The following is a 14347-nucleotide window of genomic DNA, read 5'->3' on the forward strand; positions in this document are numbered from 1 at the left end:
ACCAGCAGAATTTCTTGTGGATGACGTACATGTATGCGTAACGCGGCTCGACAACTTTGACGTTCTGACTCAAGGACAAATTAGCAAGAATTCTGGCGCCATTGTCGATCGTCAGCCATGACCAAGCGCTCATGAATGCAAATGTTTGCTTTGCCCAGGTATACTAGGCTTATATAATCGCATTTTTGTTCAGTTAGGTGCAGCTGCGTGTGCTGCGCGCCGATGAAAAATTAGGAGAATTGCTTGTGCTGCCATGAGGTGCAAGCACAATCAGGAAAAAAGCAAAAAGATCCACAGTGCGTAACGATCTGAAAAGAGTTCAAGACTGTGTGCCTTAAAGACAGTGCTGGAAGTGGCCTTAGCTCAGCATGGATGTGAACCAGCTGGAAAAGGCAAAGAGTTGGCAAATAGGTAAGAAAGTGTAACAGACTGACGCGTGAGTCACAATGCACAGAATCAAAAGCGCTTTATTCCAAGAACACGACTGCTTAAATAGCTGCGGCGGTGGCCCGTTATCAGCACAACCGGTGATAGCAACACAGGCACAGAACTGGCGCATGCTCTCTTGTGGCACACCTACGTCACAGTGCGTGACTGCACAATCTACCACATCCCTTCCCCCTTAGTCATCGATGCCGTAACGTCGCACTGGGTTACGTTGGCGAGTGGAACGCCGGAGCGGCTGAGACGTCTCGGGCTCCGGAGGTCCCAGTGCGCGGCTTGACATAGACGGCAGAGCGAACGAGGGACAGGTTTGCTGGTCTGTTGTCCGGGGATCAGAGCACCATGCTCTGCGAACGTGGTTGCGGTGGCGTCGGTGCACAGCTCCGTCTGCCGTACTCAGCTCGTACATGACGTGGCCTATCGGTCGCGACACGCGTGCAAACAACCACTTGGGCCCTGGCCGGAAGTTCCGCGCGTACACGGCGTCACCAGACTGGAAACCTCGTGGTGGCGGCTGCCGAAGGCAGCTTGCGTCACTCTCATCCGGGCGAAGGCTGGATAGGGCGGTCCTGAACTTCCGGCCCAGCATGACTTCGGCTGGAGATTTCCCGGTCTCGGCGTGCGGCGTAGAGTGCTGTTTGAATAGAAATCGTGCAACCTTGCATAATACGGTGCCCTGTCTCTGTTTCCGTAACGCACACTTCAGTTCTCGGACCATCCGCTCCGCCCTTCCGTTGCTCGCCGGGTGGTACGGCGCCGCATACATATAGCGTATACCATTCAGTTTCAGGAAAGCCTGAGTTTCTCTGCTTGCAAAAGCGGTGCCATTATCCGACACAACCAAGTCGGGCAAACCATGTGTTGCAAACATTTTGCGAAACTTTTCAATTACTGCAGATGACTGGAGAGACGGCATCACTTCAATTTCGGCCCAGTTTGACAGGGCGTCTACGACCACCAAAAAAAACACGCCCTGGACGGGTCCTGCGAAATCCACGTGTATTCTACTCCACGGTCGTTCAGGCTTAGTCCAGAAATGCGTTGGTGTCCTTGGTTCACTCTGCCTGTTTTCCTGGCATGGCGTGCAGTGCCTCACAAACTCGACGATCTTTTCGTCCATCTTCGGCCACCACACGTACGACCTAGCGATTGCCTTCATGGCCGTCACTCCTGGATGGTTAGCATGCATAAGGCTTAGAACTTGCTTCTGCAGTGCCTCTGGAATAACTACGCGGCTCCCCCAGAGTACACAGTCACGATGTACGGACAACTCGTTTTGTCTTACCCAATATGCAGAATACTTCAGGGCTACCCGTTCTCGCGGCCAGCCCTCCAGGATCCATTGCTTCACCTGGTACAGCAGGGGATCACCCCTGGTGAAAGCTGCCACTTCCATTGCGCTCACTGGAGGGTACTCCACAGCTTCCAGAAGGAGTATGTCGCCTGGCGCCTCGGTCTCTTGGCGGGTTAAGGGGCCCGGTAACCTGCTTAGGCAGTCGGCGTTTCCATGGTCCTTGGTTTTCCTGTACTCGATGACGTAATCGTATGCCGACAGCATTAGCGTCCACCGTAACATGCGGGGAGAAATAACCGCCGGAATTTGCTTCTGCCTCTGGAAAATTCCTAGCAAGGGTTTGTGATCCGTGATAATGAGGAAATCTCGCCCACAAAGGTATTGGTGAAAATGTCGAACCCCAAAAACCACGGCAAGGGCCTCACGGTCAATCTGAGCATAATTGCGCTCCGCCCTAGATAGCGTTCTGGACGCATACGCCACAGGCTGCTCATTTCCTTTGCTGTCGCGATGAGCCAAAACGGCTCCTACACCCACAGATGATGCGTCGCATGACAACACTAACGGGACATCCGTCTTAAAATGCACCAGCAACGAGTTAGACGTTAGCAACTTCTTCAGGCTCTCAAACGCTTCCATATGCTCTGCACCCCAGTTCCATGCTACGTGGCTATCCAACAAACGATACAGCTTTTCCGCTACTTCGGTTCTTCCCTTCAAGAACCTATTATAGAAATTTATCATACCCAAAAAGGCTTGCAGTTCCTTTTTGTTCTTGGGTGCAGGAGCTTGGTGGATGGCCTCGACCTTGACCTTGGAGGGGTAGATGCCCTTTGCGTCAATCCGATGCCCTAGAAACTCAAGACTCTCCTTGAAAAATTCGCACTTTTCCGCTTGAACTCTGAGACCCGATTTGGCCAAGCGGCTGAGGACTTCAGCCAACATCCTTTCATGCTCCTCAATCGACTCGCTGGCAATCAGGATGTCGTCTAGGTATGTCGCTACGTGCGGCATTCCAGCCAACACGGTGTCCATGGTTCTTTGAAAAACACCAGGAGCAACGGACACGCCGAACGGCAGACGACAAACCTTGTATAGCCCCTGCACGGTGTTAATCGTGAGCAACTCTGCCGTTTCTTCATCTACCAACAGTTGCTGATAGGCCTGCGTCAGATCCAGCTTGGAAAAAACACGCCCCCTTCCTAACCTCGCAAAAAGTTCTTTGCTTGTCGGAAGTGGGTACACATTGCTTTTGACGGCCTGGTTCACAGTGCTTCGATAATCCCCGCATATTCTGAGGGAGCCGTTTTTTTTCCGCACCACGACGATTGGCGTTGCCCAGTCGGAATACTGAGTGGGTTGTAGAATTCCCAGCTCCACCAAGCGGTTAAGCTCTGCCACGACTTCCTCCCTCATCGCAAACGGAATGCTACGACATTTCAGGAACCTGGCTTGGGCGCCCTCCTTGAGTTCGATGTGGATGCGGGGTAGGGCAGCCCCTGGAAACGTGTCACTGAACACCTCTGGAAACCTTTCCAAAATGCCTTCTGCTCTGGCGTGGACGCTGTAAAGGCCAGCTATGCTGATTTCCAGTGGCTGGAACCAATCCCGGCCTAGAAGAGTGTTTCCCTCTTTTTTCACTACAAGTAGTGGCAACTTAAATTCTCTGCCTTTGAACTTCACGGGCACGGACGCTTTTCCCAGCACGTCGAGACCTTCCCTCGTCCAGGTAACGAGTTGCGTGTTGCACTCTTCCAGCTTGATCTGTTTCGCCACTTGCAGCTTTTGAAATTTGTTCACACTAATAATAGACCTGGCAGCTCCAGAATCTACTTCCATAGGCACGCTTTCCTTCCCAATCTCTACAGCGATGACGTACTTTGGCGTCCCACTTTTTACTTGGCTGATACTGAACGACTCGTCGTACTCGCTCTTCACAGCATGTTCCATATCATCCAGCTGTATTTCCACTTCTGCTTGCTTTTTTCGGCATGCTTTTGATAAGTGTCCCTTTCCACCGCAGCTGAAGCACACAGAATCTTTGTATCTGCACCGCCATCCTGAATGGGCTGCCAAACAGCGAAAACAACGCCGCTGTCTTTCTGGTTTCTTCATGCTCGCCACCCTTCCTACTTCCGCCGTCAACTCCTGCTGGAACTCGGGTTCTTGTGCATTGCTCCTCATTGCTTTTTGCTGCTTGGCAGTCGTTTCCGCCGTTACTGCTAACTCGTATGCCGTCTCAAACGTCAGATCCTTTTCCGCCAACAAACGCTGTTGAACCACACTGTCCGAAATTCCAAAAACCAGACGGTCACGCAACATTTCCTCTAACGGAATTTTTGTACCGCCAAATCCGCAGTTCTCGGATAACTTGCGCAAAGCAGTGACATAGTCAGCCACGCCCTCTCCGTCTTGTTGGTCGCGCTTCGAAAAGACGTACCTCGAGTATAGTTCAGATGGCTTCGGGTTGATATGCTTCTTCACTGCGTCGACGATGACTTGATAGCCCACGTTGGGTGGCCGCGAAGGCTTGACGAGGGTTGCTATGAGGGAGTACGTCTCTGGCCCACAGCAACTGAGCAACACAGCTCGTTTGTCGTCATCCGTTGTGAGCTTGTTAGCTGCGCACGATAACTCAATGCGCTCGACATAATCTACCCACGATGAATTTTCACTGAGGTCGAACTCTCGAATGCGACTGCCGAAAGCCATGTCGCCGACCAACAGGCCCTTGCACGGGTTCGACCGTGCCTCGTCGCCACTGTAACAGACTGACGCGTGAGTCACAATGCACAGAATCAAAAGCGCTTTATTCCAAGAACACGACTGCTTAAATAGCTGCGGCGGTGGCCCGTTATCAGCACAACCGGTGATAGCAACACAGGCACAGAACTGGCGCATGCTCTCTTGTGGCACACCTACGTCACAGTGCGTGACTGCACAATCTACCACAGAAAGTAATATAACGAAAAGAGAAATACTGATGCACATATTTTGTGCAGAAAGTTTCGACATGCTGCGTACCACCAGATTGTCTGGTTAACGTTGAATAGGCTGGGGGAGAACCACCGACGGATTCTACCAAGCTGTGTGCTGAGCGCTGTTCGATAGAAGTATCATGCCAAAACTGGTTTATATACAGGCTTCAAGCATTACTCAGAACGCCCGAACGACAGAAAGTAAACGGCACTGGCAGAAGATTACGTTGATCTGTGGCTCGCCAAAGCGCGAGCCGCAGCGAAGCAAGCGCCGCAGGACGGCCGGCCGACTCTCCGTGAATGGCGTCACTTCCGCCAGTTCTCCCTCTCTGCCGTCCCGCCACCCGGCGCTTCCGGAAGCGACAAGGGCGTGCCGGCGGCGGGTTTTTAAGAAGCGATTGCAGCTCTGCGGACAGAATCGGTAAAAACTTACACACATGATTTTCAAGGTCCTTTCTTCCCTACCACAGCGCTTCATGCGATTTGAAAACCGTTTCAGCTTCCCTTTAACACGAATGACGGAACGCATGGCCTGGACTGCCGTCAGCGCCACGAATCGATAGTCATCGGGTGCGAGATAGTGCTCTCGGTATGTTTATAGGTCCGTTCGATTCGCCTGCACTATGTGAACTGGTTCTCACGGTGCTGCAATTCGCCATTCGTTTCAGCGGTGCAAGATGGCGCCGGCTGCACGACGCCATTCGTTTCAAAAAAGTGCAGATGTTCTGCAGGTCTAGTTCAGGAAAGTGCAGAAAAATTGTGCACCTCCTCAATGGTTGGTGCCGAAATGGTGCAGCTGCAGCCGCCATGGAAGCAGACGACAGCTTGCGCGACGATGGTCGCGCTTTGCGATAAACGGCGGATATACTCAAATTATTCCGCTCGTCGATGATAACATGTGCCTTAACGGGCCCACTGACTCTCATTTGGAACGTGAGTGGCCACCCGAGAAGGCGGCGACGGAGGTTGGGACGGCGGCCCTCGCCGGCACCTTGCATCTCTCGACCATCGTGCTCTCGACGGACCCTTAACCGGCGTCTTTCCTTTCTACTAATAAAGTTATGTTAGTACTCGAAGCCAGTTAACTAAAAAGCAAACACGTGCATGCAGCGCATGATGCACGCTGTTGCAATAACCGCTTAGCATGCAAGTCGGCGCGCGCACACCTCAGTCGTGTTCAATAAAGGAACACACGTGCGTTTCGCTTAGCTGCAGCGAGATTGCATCGAGGCTCACCGCTCGCAGCGTTCACAGATATGGTTAGAAAAGAGCATAAATCGATGCTGTCTGTGTACCATAACCGTATGCATGCTTACGTACTATAGCGCTCAATATGAGTTGCAACGCGCCGTCATCGACCGGAGCTGGCTCCCTCGTCCGCATCCTCCAACAATCACTCGGAATTCTGGGAAGAAGTGCCAGAGGTCGCACATTCTCAACCAAAGTCATGAGGGGTATGGAACGAAACGTTATGCCGAATATAATGACGCAATCACTTCGACACACATTTAGCGAGCACATTCTGAGTGCTCCTACATGACATTAATAAACTGCGCAAATATGTGCAATTCTTCCTGCCTCATAAAGTCACGTGACTTCAAGCAAAGGGGAGGCACTTTCGCGACCCAACAACATTTGTATCGGATTTCCCTGGACAGTACTGCTATCATTTGCTCACAGCTATTTCGTTGAGACCACTCTCCGGTCTCACGCGCCTTGCAGTATCATGCATCACATCAAGTCGCTATTGCAATGTTTGCATTGGAATGTGACCATCAAATCATTTCAGGGTGCCCTGAATGGCTTGTGCAATAAGTTGGGTTTCCCTTTGGATAATGTTAACTAGAGGTAGGTTGGTGAAACGATGCGAGGGCATCTTGCTGATTGGTTACTGACAAGTGTTACTCGAGGACAAATTTTATCAAAGCGCCTTTGTAGCGATAGCTACATTACGGCAGCATTTCGAGCCTTCAGCGTGGCGGCGCCACCACCCTGTGGCTGCTGTGCGCCACCCTGTAGCTGCGCCGCCACGCTGTCACGTGGTTGGTCACGTGGTGCGGAGCAGCTGCCGGCGGCGCGGCGCCGTGGCTGATCACGGGGTTCGTCGCGTGGTTGGTCACGTGACCAAGTTCCACTCAGCCAGCTGTAGCTATCGTGTCACTCCAGGTTTAACCAAAGCTAAACCACCGCCAATTTTTTTGTTTACAAGACAAAGAAGCAAGGAAAGAGAAACCTGACGAAATCAGCCAACAACCACCTCTATATTAAACCTAAGTTTCCCCGCCTTCAGCATGAACAACCGTTTGCTCACTTCATGATTTGGGCCAGCATGAACTTTGGGACACAAACGAAGAGAGACACATGGAACACGGAACTCACTGCTGACTAACAACTTTAATGAAAAGGCGCGGAACACGCGGAAATATATACAGTGGTAAAGGTGGAGAGAAGGCAAAGGGCATGGCGAAAGAAGGCCGCACCAAAAGCAAATGTAACAACAATCCTTAGAACAAAAGACGAAACAGCCGTTACCGGGAAATGCTTTGGTTCTCATCACGTGCGCACAGTTTTGCAACGCGGCCTAAGATTGTGGGGGGCTCAGTGATTTCGCTTTCCCGGTAACGGCTGTTTCGTCTTTTGTTCTAAGGATTGTTGTTACATTTGCTTTTGGTGCGGCCTTCTTTCGCCATGCCCTTTGCCTTCTCTCCATCCTTCTCTCCACCTTTACCACTGTATATATTTCCGCGTGTTCCCCGCCTTTTCATTAAAGTTGTTAGTCAGCAGTGTGTTCCGTGTTCCATGTGTCTCTCTTCGTTTGTGTCCCAAAGTTCATGCTGGCCCAAATCATGGATTCATACCAACTGGCCCAGAAAAATGCCATTTTGCTCACTTCAGTCTCATGCATTTTAGAACTCGTCCACTCAATGACTGTGAAAAGGAAAGCACTTCATTTAATCCGGTTAGGTACTATTTCTTCGAGGTTTTGGAGTGCCTGCCATCTTCCTTTCCGTAGGGACTCGCCATCGGTACTTGCAAAGGGGCTTGCTTTCCCACGTGGCGAAAATGTTTCAAAACGCTGTGTACTACGTAGCCATTTAAAAGCCAAACTCATTATGCCGACGTCTAAGGTGCTGTCACCAGCCAAAAACTTCTCGCGCAGAAGCATTTAGCGGCATTGATTTATCCACATTCCCGCCGTCGCACAAGGAACAACCAGAGTGAACAGTGCAATCTCCACCGCAGCTCATGCAGATACCGGCAAACCGCCATTTGTCCAACAGAAAGCGTGGAAAGCACGGGCGCAAGAATTTATTTGTACGTACCGGGAAGAACGTGCAACTAGTGGTAACTCCTTCTCCGGGATACGTCGGTCAAAGAGCCCAACAACCCCAGGCGATCCATTATTCCACCCGGGTGGGGTCTGCAAACGCTATGCTAAACTATCAAAGGGAAGTCGGTCCTCACTTCCAACGAACCACGTGCTCCGGTCGACCAGGTCGTCCGTCGAGGCAATGATTCTCTCATCTCGGCTCCGGTCAGCAAAAGAAAAAAAACTAGGACATTAGATTTCACATAGCATTAGATTTCACATTTGTCGCAGCTTTAGTTGCAATTTCTGCGTGTGTTTGCTTAAGTTTAGTTGCAACTGTCTGTCCATCAACCGCCATATTCGGACTGATAGCTGCAGTAGTAGGTATACGCTATGCTGTGGCGGTGCCGACATTTGCATATAGCTTTTTTTTCTTATTTTTGGTTTGGTGAGCAGCCTAGGTTGCTCACAACCTGGTGGGCAGTCAAGATCACTTGACCTCTCTGTACCAATCGGCGAACTTCGTCTCGAACATCAGCGGGGGTTCTCGTGTGACAGCTCTATTGCTATGGCATTGAACTTTAGGACATGCCGGCACGAAAACCCGCCTGAGGAATCTCACTGGCGCGGTGGTCGCAGCGTCGAGAACCCTTTTCCCCTACTTTCTGCCTTTCCTTTATACCGTCGGAGGGAGATTGTTTCGACTATTCGAGTCAACGAATCTCGAAAGAATATGCTGCATTCGTTGTCCGAAGGTACGACTCTTCCACAAGGCACCGATTTTCTCGAAAAATGATTTCAGAAATACTACCGTCTTTTGCGTAACCGACTCCATTTCACTGTTCCAACAACCTCTGGTACCACTCTGTCTGGTTCCAAGCGCGCAGAACTCCGTGTACCGAAAATTTCTGTTATAACTGGTCCGCCGTCGTACTGCGCTCGGTGCAGCCGAACGAGGGACTAAGACCCAACATGTAGCCGGCGGGAACTGTGTCTCCACCTCTCCACCCTGAAAGTGGTGCTGCCGATCGACCAGCACGTGTGCTGCGCTTGTGTTCGCGCGCGAGTTTAGTCGTGCTGTTTGTGATGTTTTTTTAGTATGTTTTTATCTCCCGTTGTCGGCGCGCACGAGAACGGAGTAGAACACGGAGCCGAACCATTACGAACACTGGCGAGACCATGCAGGTGAAAAAAAAAAACTGGGCGAAACTTTTCTTTGCCCCGAATTCCACTCCAACAATAAAGTTTTTCTCTCTCTCTTTCCTTCACCCCTTGGCGCCTATGTGCTGCGCCGCCACCGGAGCGGCGCATGCGTCAACAACAGCGTCTTCGTAGTTCCGCGGTGGGCGAAGCCGGCACGAAGTAACCGAAGTTCTGTACATGCAGCCCGAGATGCGCAGGCGCAGTCCTGGCGGCACTGTCAATGCCAGTCCTGGCGAAGTCAATGCCATCAGGAAATCGGAAATTACTGAGGTTTTCGCCATTAACTTCTATCCCCCCACTCTTCCCAGTCCATTTCTTTGAATACCTCCTGAAGAAAAAAAAGAACGGTGAATACTACTGGAGAGATTGTGTCTCCCGACCGGACACCCTTATTAATTGGGATTTTTATGTGGATGGCGGTTGTGCAGGCGCTATAGATATTTTTCAGTACTTAAAGGGACTATGCAATGAATTAAAAGCCGCTTGTAAATGTTTTCAACGCTTGTAAATGATGCTAAGGAGCATTCACACTAAATATGAACCTTCGGAACTGAGCCGCCAATTTATTATGAATCTTTAAAAACCGTCTTTTTCAAAATTCTCGGGCCGATTGGTGTTTTCATAGTGACGCATTTTGGAACTAAAATCGTGAAAATAGACGTCGCTAGTTCAGTGACGTCGGCAGGCCACCACACGCTGCCATTCGCTGGAGCCACGGCAGCCACGACGTCACGGGCACACTTCCGGTAGCCTCCCGCAGTGTCTTTTTCGTCCGCGACAGCAGACGACAAGCAAAGGAATCCGACGCGCGCCGCAATCCAGAAAGGCGAAGAGAGACCGCGGAGACGCTGCCGAAGCTGCTGCTGGGGCGCTTGGTGCGACAACCGTAAGTTGCAAACCGAACGTCAGCGGATGACGTGTTCATAGGCGGGGCCCAGTCCCAGAGCTGTTTTCTTTATTTTTTTTTCTGGTGCCCCCGCGTGTACGAGTTGAGGGGGGGAGAGGAGGAGAGTAATTTTTAATCGTCTATATCTTGGTTGTTATTGATGCTAGCTCAAAAATTCTTGCACTGGGCTGACGAGTGATCGAATGCTTATCTCTCGTCTGATTTATGTAACCTCAATTAATTTATTGCATAGTCCGCTTAAGAGATTGTCCTTCCTTAATTCTTCCCGCTTTACTGTTTTTATTCGTGTTCTTGTCGCTTCCGCAGCATCCAGTTCTATGATGCTCAGCGTTTCTCTGTGCTTCACGCTTCCGCATGTTCAACCTGCCTGCGCGCTGCTCTTAGCCGCACTTGCGATCGGTCGTCTCCTGAGCTTCACGCTGCTGCCGCTACGGTCCGTTCTCGGCCCACGCATTCCCTGCTCTTTCCGATACTCATGCTCTGTTCCTCACTTTTCGACTACTGCTACTGCCTCGAGCTCTCCCGAATCGGTTTCCGCGAATGACCATGGTCCGGGCAGTGCGAGTGTCCAGTGATGTATTAGTTGATCGGCCGGGCATACGCATCTGAATAAAGCTCACTGGCTTGAAAGAGGTGGCCGAGCAGAAATCGCCTCTCGCTGGGGAGAAAAAAAATTTGATGTGGTTCAACCCGGCTGAACCTAGTAAGACAAGAGAAAGCTCTGTTAAGCATGGTTAGACCTGGTTTAGCTTTGATTAAACTTATTGTATATCAATGGTTTCATTTAGAACGCGACAATACATCGCCGAAGCGCTAGTTGCTCATCCATGCCTTTCCTGTGAAGGTTAGCACATGCCACGCGATTTCGGCAGTTGCGAGAATGCCTTCGCTCCGCGTACGCAGCTGTGGTGATGAGGCACAGCGAGTCACGTGATTCGAGCGTTGTGAGGCGTGGCGAGTCACGTGGCATGACGTCAGAGCCAAGCCTCCGCTCCTCCCGGTTTGAAGGTCAAATTTCATAGCCACATGTCCTTCAGCTTTGCACGGGAGGAGCAGAGCTCTCGCTCTAAAACCCCCGAGAAGCAACCTAGGTGATATAGGTCAACTGACCTTGTGACGTCATCACAACCTGCCCACCGGATTGTGGGCGGACAGACCACCGTGGCAGGTGGCAGTTGAGTTTATAATTGGTCGTGAGAGGTTGCTCCGTCTCACCGGTGACAGCACCTGTCATCGAAGGGCGGAGTCACATTGCTTAACCGCTGCACTTCTGCGCCATGAGTGGTATGAGGACTCCCAGGGTCCTGTCAGTGGTGAGTACAAGAATGACAAATTCTGCATATATATGGGCATTAACCAACTAAAGCTATCGCGTCATAGCCTTAAGGTGGAGCTTAAGCGTAATCTCAATTTCTTTTAAACATTCAGTTTATATAGTGTGTTTTGCCTAAGACTTTCCACAATTTAAAAAATATGCTTTTTGAGTTAGAAGAGCGCTTTTTCGGCATAGCGTAGTCAGCGGTGTAGTACATCAGAATACAGCTAAATCTTGCTAAGTACTAGCAGGCTTGTTAACTAATTACGATAGATAACATTTTAATGACTACTATTAGGTTCCTTAATATTGAGAAGTGTGTAGCCCACGTAAGCAATATCCTTAACAGATTTAGAATTCCGAAAACGCGGTTACCCTGGGCTGTTCCGACGAGTGCACTGGAGAGTTGCTTTGCCTGCTTCTCCGAATGCGCATGTATTTTGGCGCGATGTAGCTCAAAATTTGTGGGCCGCATCCCTGACGGTAACCGTGTTTTAGAAATTCCAAAAACTGATATGAATGGTATTACTTACGGTGGGCAAAAGTTAAAAAAGTGAACTATTCTCCTCCTCCTCCTCCTCCTCCTCCTCCTCCTCCTCCTCCTCCTCCTCCTCCTCCTCCTCCTTCTTCTTCTTCTTCTTCTTCTTCTTCTTCTTCGTCGTCGTCGTCGTCGTCTTCTTCTTCTTCTTCTTCTTCTTCTTCTTCTTCTTCTTCTTCTTCTTCTTCTTCTTCTTCTTCTTCTTCCTTCTTCTTCTTCTTCTTCTTCTTCTTCTTCTTCTCAAACATAGCACGTACCCACATGAGGGGATTGGTTGGTAGAAAATGTGCCCTTGTCTTTTGTCATCTGCCTTCTACCATCATCATGATCCCCATCGTGACCCTCTTTTTCTCCTCTTCCCCTTCCCCAGTGCAGGTCCAGATACTCATTTTTCTGGCCAACCACTCTGCCTTTCCTGTCAATATACCTTTTCTCTCTCCCGCTGTCCTCGGCCATTCGCTCCTAGGAGCCATTAGCAGGCTTGAAAATTTTCCACATTGGTTTCCTATGACGAGAGATGGAAACACTATAAAATAAGATTTTACCACATATCAGAGGAATGGACCATTACGATCAATATTTATATGCCAGTACCTTGCAGTTTTCTAATATTCGAATTTTCGTCTAGGAACAAAACAGATAACACCACAATAGTTATCTTCAATCATGAAAAAAAAAAGTATGGCGTGGTTGACCGTTTTCTTCGTTCAAAATAAAGCGAGTCTTTAGTGCATGATTACTAGCCCTGCTGCTGTGAAGCGCGTGGTTGCCGAACGTGCTGCTGCATCAATTTTGCTCTGAACTTCTCAGCAATAAACCTTAACTACGAAGCATCTTTGGACAAGTATACAGTAGAACGCAAAGTTTATCATTAGCGCAGAGTGAGGCCGTGAAGTCTAGCGGGCGGCGATGTGAACATGACGTCAGAGCCGCCGCACCTGCAGACGTTCAACAGTGATTGTTTCGTGCTTCATTAGAACTACAATTATAATTGTCATCTGCATGAATACACTTTTCATTGAACCCAGTGCCTCAGAAAGCGCGTTTTTTGGCATTTGTTTTAAAACGCGCCATTTTCGAGTTATAATGAAATAATGGATAAACGAAGGGAAAGCCACTTCCTTGAACCTCACTGGAAGCCTATGTATTTGACATGCCATTTTTACGAAGCAAAATTTTTCTACAACCAGTGGCGTAAATCCCCCCCCCCCCCCCCCCCCCCCCCCTGCGCTTAGGGTGGAGGGGACACAGCATGCGACCGTCCCCCTCTGAGATTCGTACCGGAACTACTACGTCGGTATCGAATAATACGAGCACACGCAACACAGGGAAGCCGCAGTAGCGAGGAGTCTCTCCCCTTCCACAGAATTGCTAGCAGAATAAGATATTCAAAAAACAGTGCTGTCATAATCTGCCAACAATCAAAGGACATGCCATGATTGCGTGTGATTGTATTTAATTTAGCTTCCAGCATCTGCTTTTCTGGCATCGAGTCAATCTGTTATTGAGACAGAGACGTCAAGGGTAGACCGGTGCGTCGAGGGTCGGTACCGCGCAGATCCTCGAAGCTTTCTTCGGGATCTTGCTCGCACGAGGCGAACGTTTTTAACAGTGCACGAGACAGACGCTGGCTGATGCGACTCTCGCCTTGGCGACATGCACAATCTACCTTCATGTCAGCTGGCCATCTTTATTTTATGAGTAAATAAGTAAAACACATTGAGACAACGTCTACCGCCGTCACTTTCAGTTTCTTAAAACTGACGGTCCGATTAGAAATTGCGAATGTCCCTTCCATCATCTCGGGGCCCACGCCTTTTATGAGCCAAAAATAAAAGAACACGAAGGCAGCGATTATAGAGCGAGAGAGCGATGCTGTTAAATATTGTAGAAATAGGCACTCGAGCACTAGATTCGAGGAAAGCTACAAAACATAACTTTATACTCGGCGCTAGGGTCTGCCCGGGCCGGTAACTCGACTGGGCCGGCCATATTCGCCGCTGCTTCGGTCCGGACTCCAAACACAACCGCGGGTCCGCTATCAATTTCTAATGACCGGCCCGGCCCCGGCCCGGCTTGTTTGCTCCTTCGATCGTACCTGTGCAGGCCCGTTTGCTTTTCATGACGAAACTTTTCTTAAATAAAAAAGGAAGAAATACAACAAGCAGTAAACAAACATCTGCGTAGCAGCTGAAAAAAAAAATGCAAAAAGCTCAAAGCGAAACATCGGGTTCGTACCAGCGACGAGTGCCTATTCAAGCTGGGCGCAGCCGAAACATCGGGTTATAAACAGAGCACTGCATATGCCATATCCTTCTCAGTGGCTCGTGAGGCAGCACTTTTGGAGAGAGATTTCTA

At 49.9% G+C, this 14347-nt stretch overlaps 1 protein-coding gene across 1 annotated transcript; it reads right to left on the reverse strand.

Moving 5' to 3' along the window:
• Positions 1-429: 429 nt before the first annotated feature.
• Positions 430-4673, reverse strand: LOC144113477 (uncharacterized). The gene is made up of 2 exons (XM_077646567.1): positions 4179-4673; positions 430-1078 (listed from the first exon to the last, which is right to left on the reverse strand). Exons 1-2 carry the CDS (start codon positions 4637-4639, stop codon positions 862-864), a joined length of 678 nt encoding a protein of 225 aa, XP_077502693.1. The 5' UTR covers positions 4640-4673; the 3' UTR covers positions 430-861.
• Positions 4674-14347: the final 9674 nt, after the last annotated feature.

Source organism: Amblyomma americanum, chromosome 1, assembly GCF_052857255.1.
Source record: "Amblyomma americanum isolate KBUSLIRL-KWMA chromosome 1, ASM5285725v1, whole genome shotgun sequence".
In the NCBI taxonomy this organism is placed as follows: Eukaryota; Metazoa; Arthropoda; class Arachnida; order Ixodida; family Ixodidae; genus Amblyomma; species Amblyomma americanum.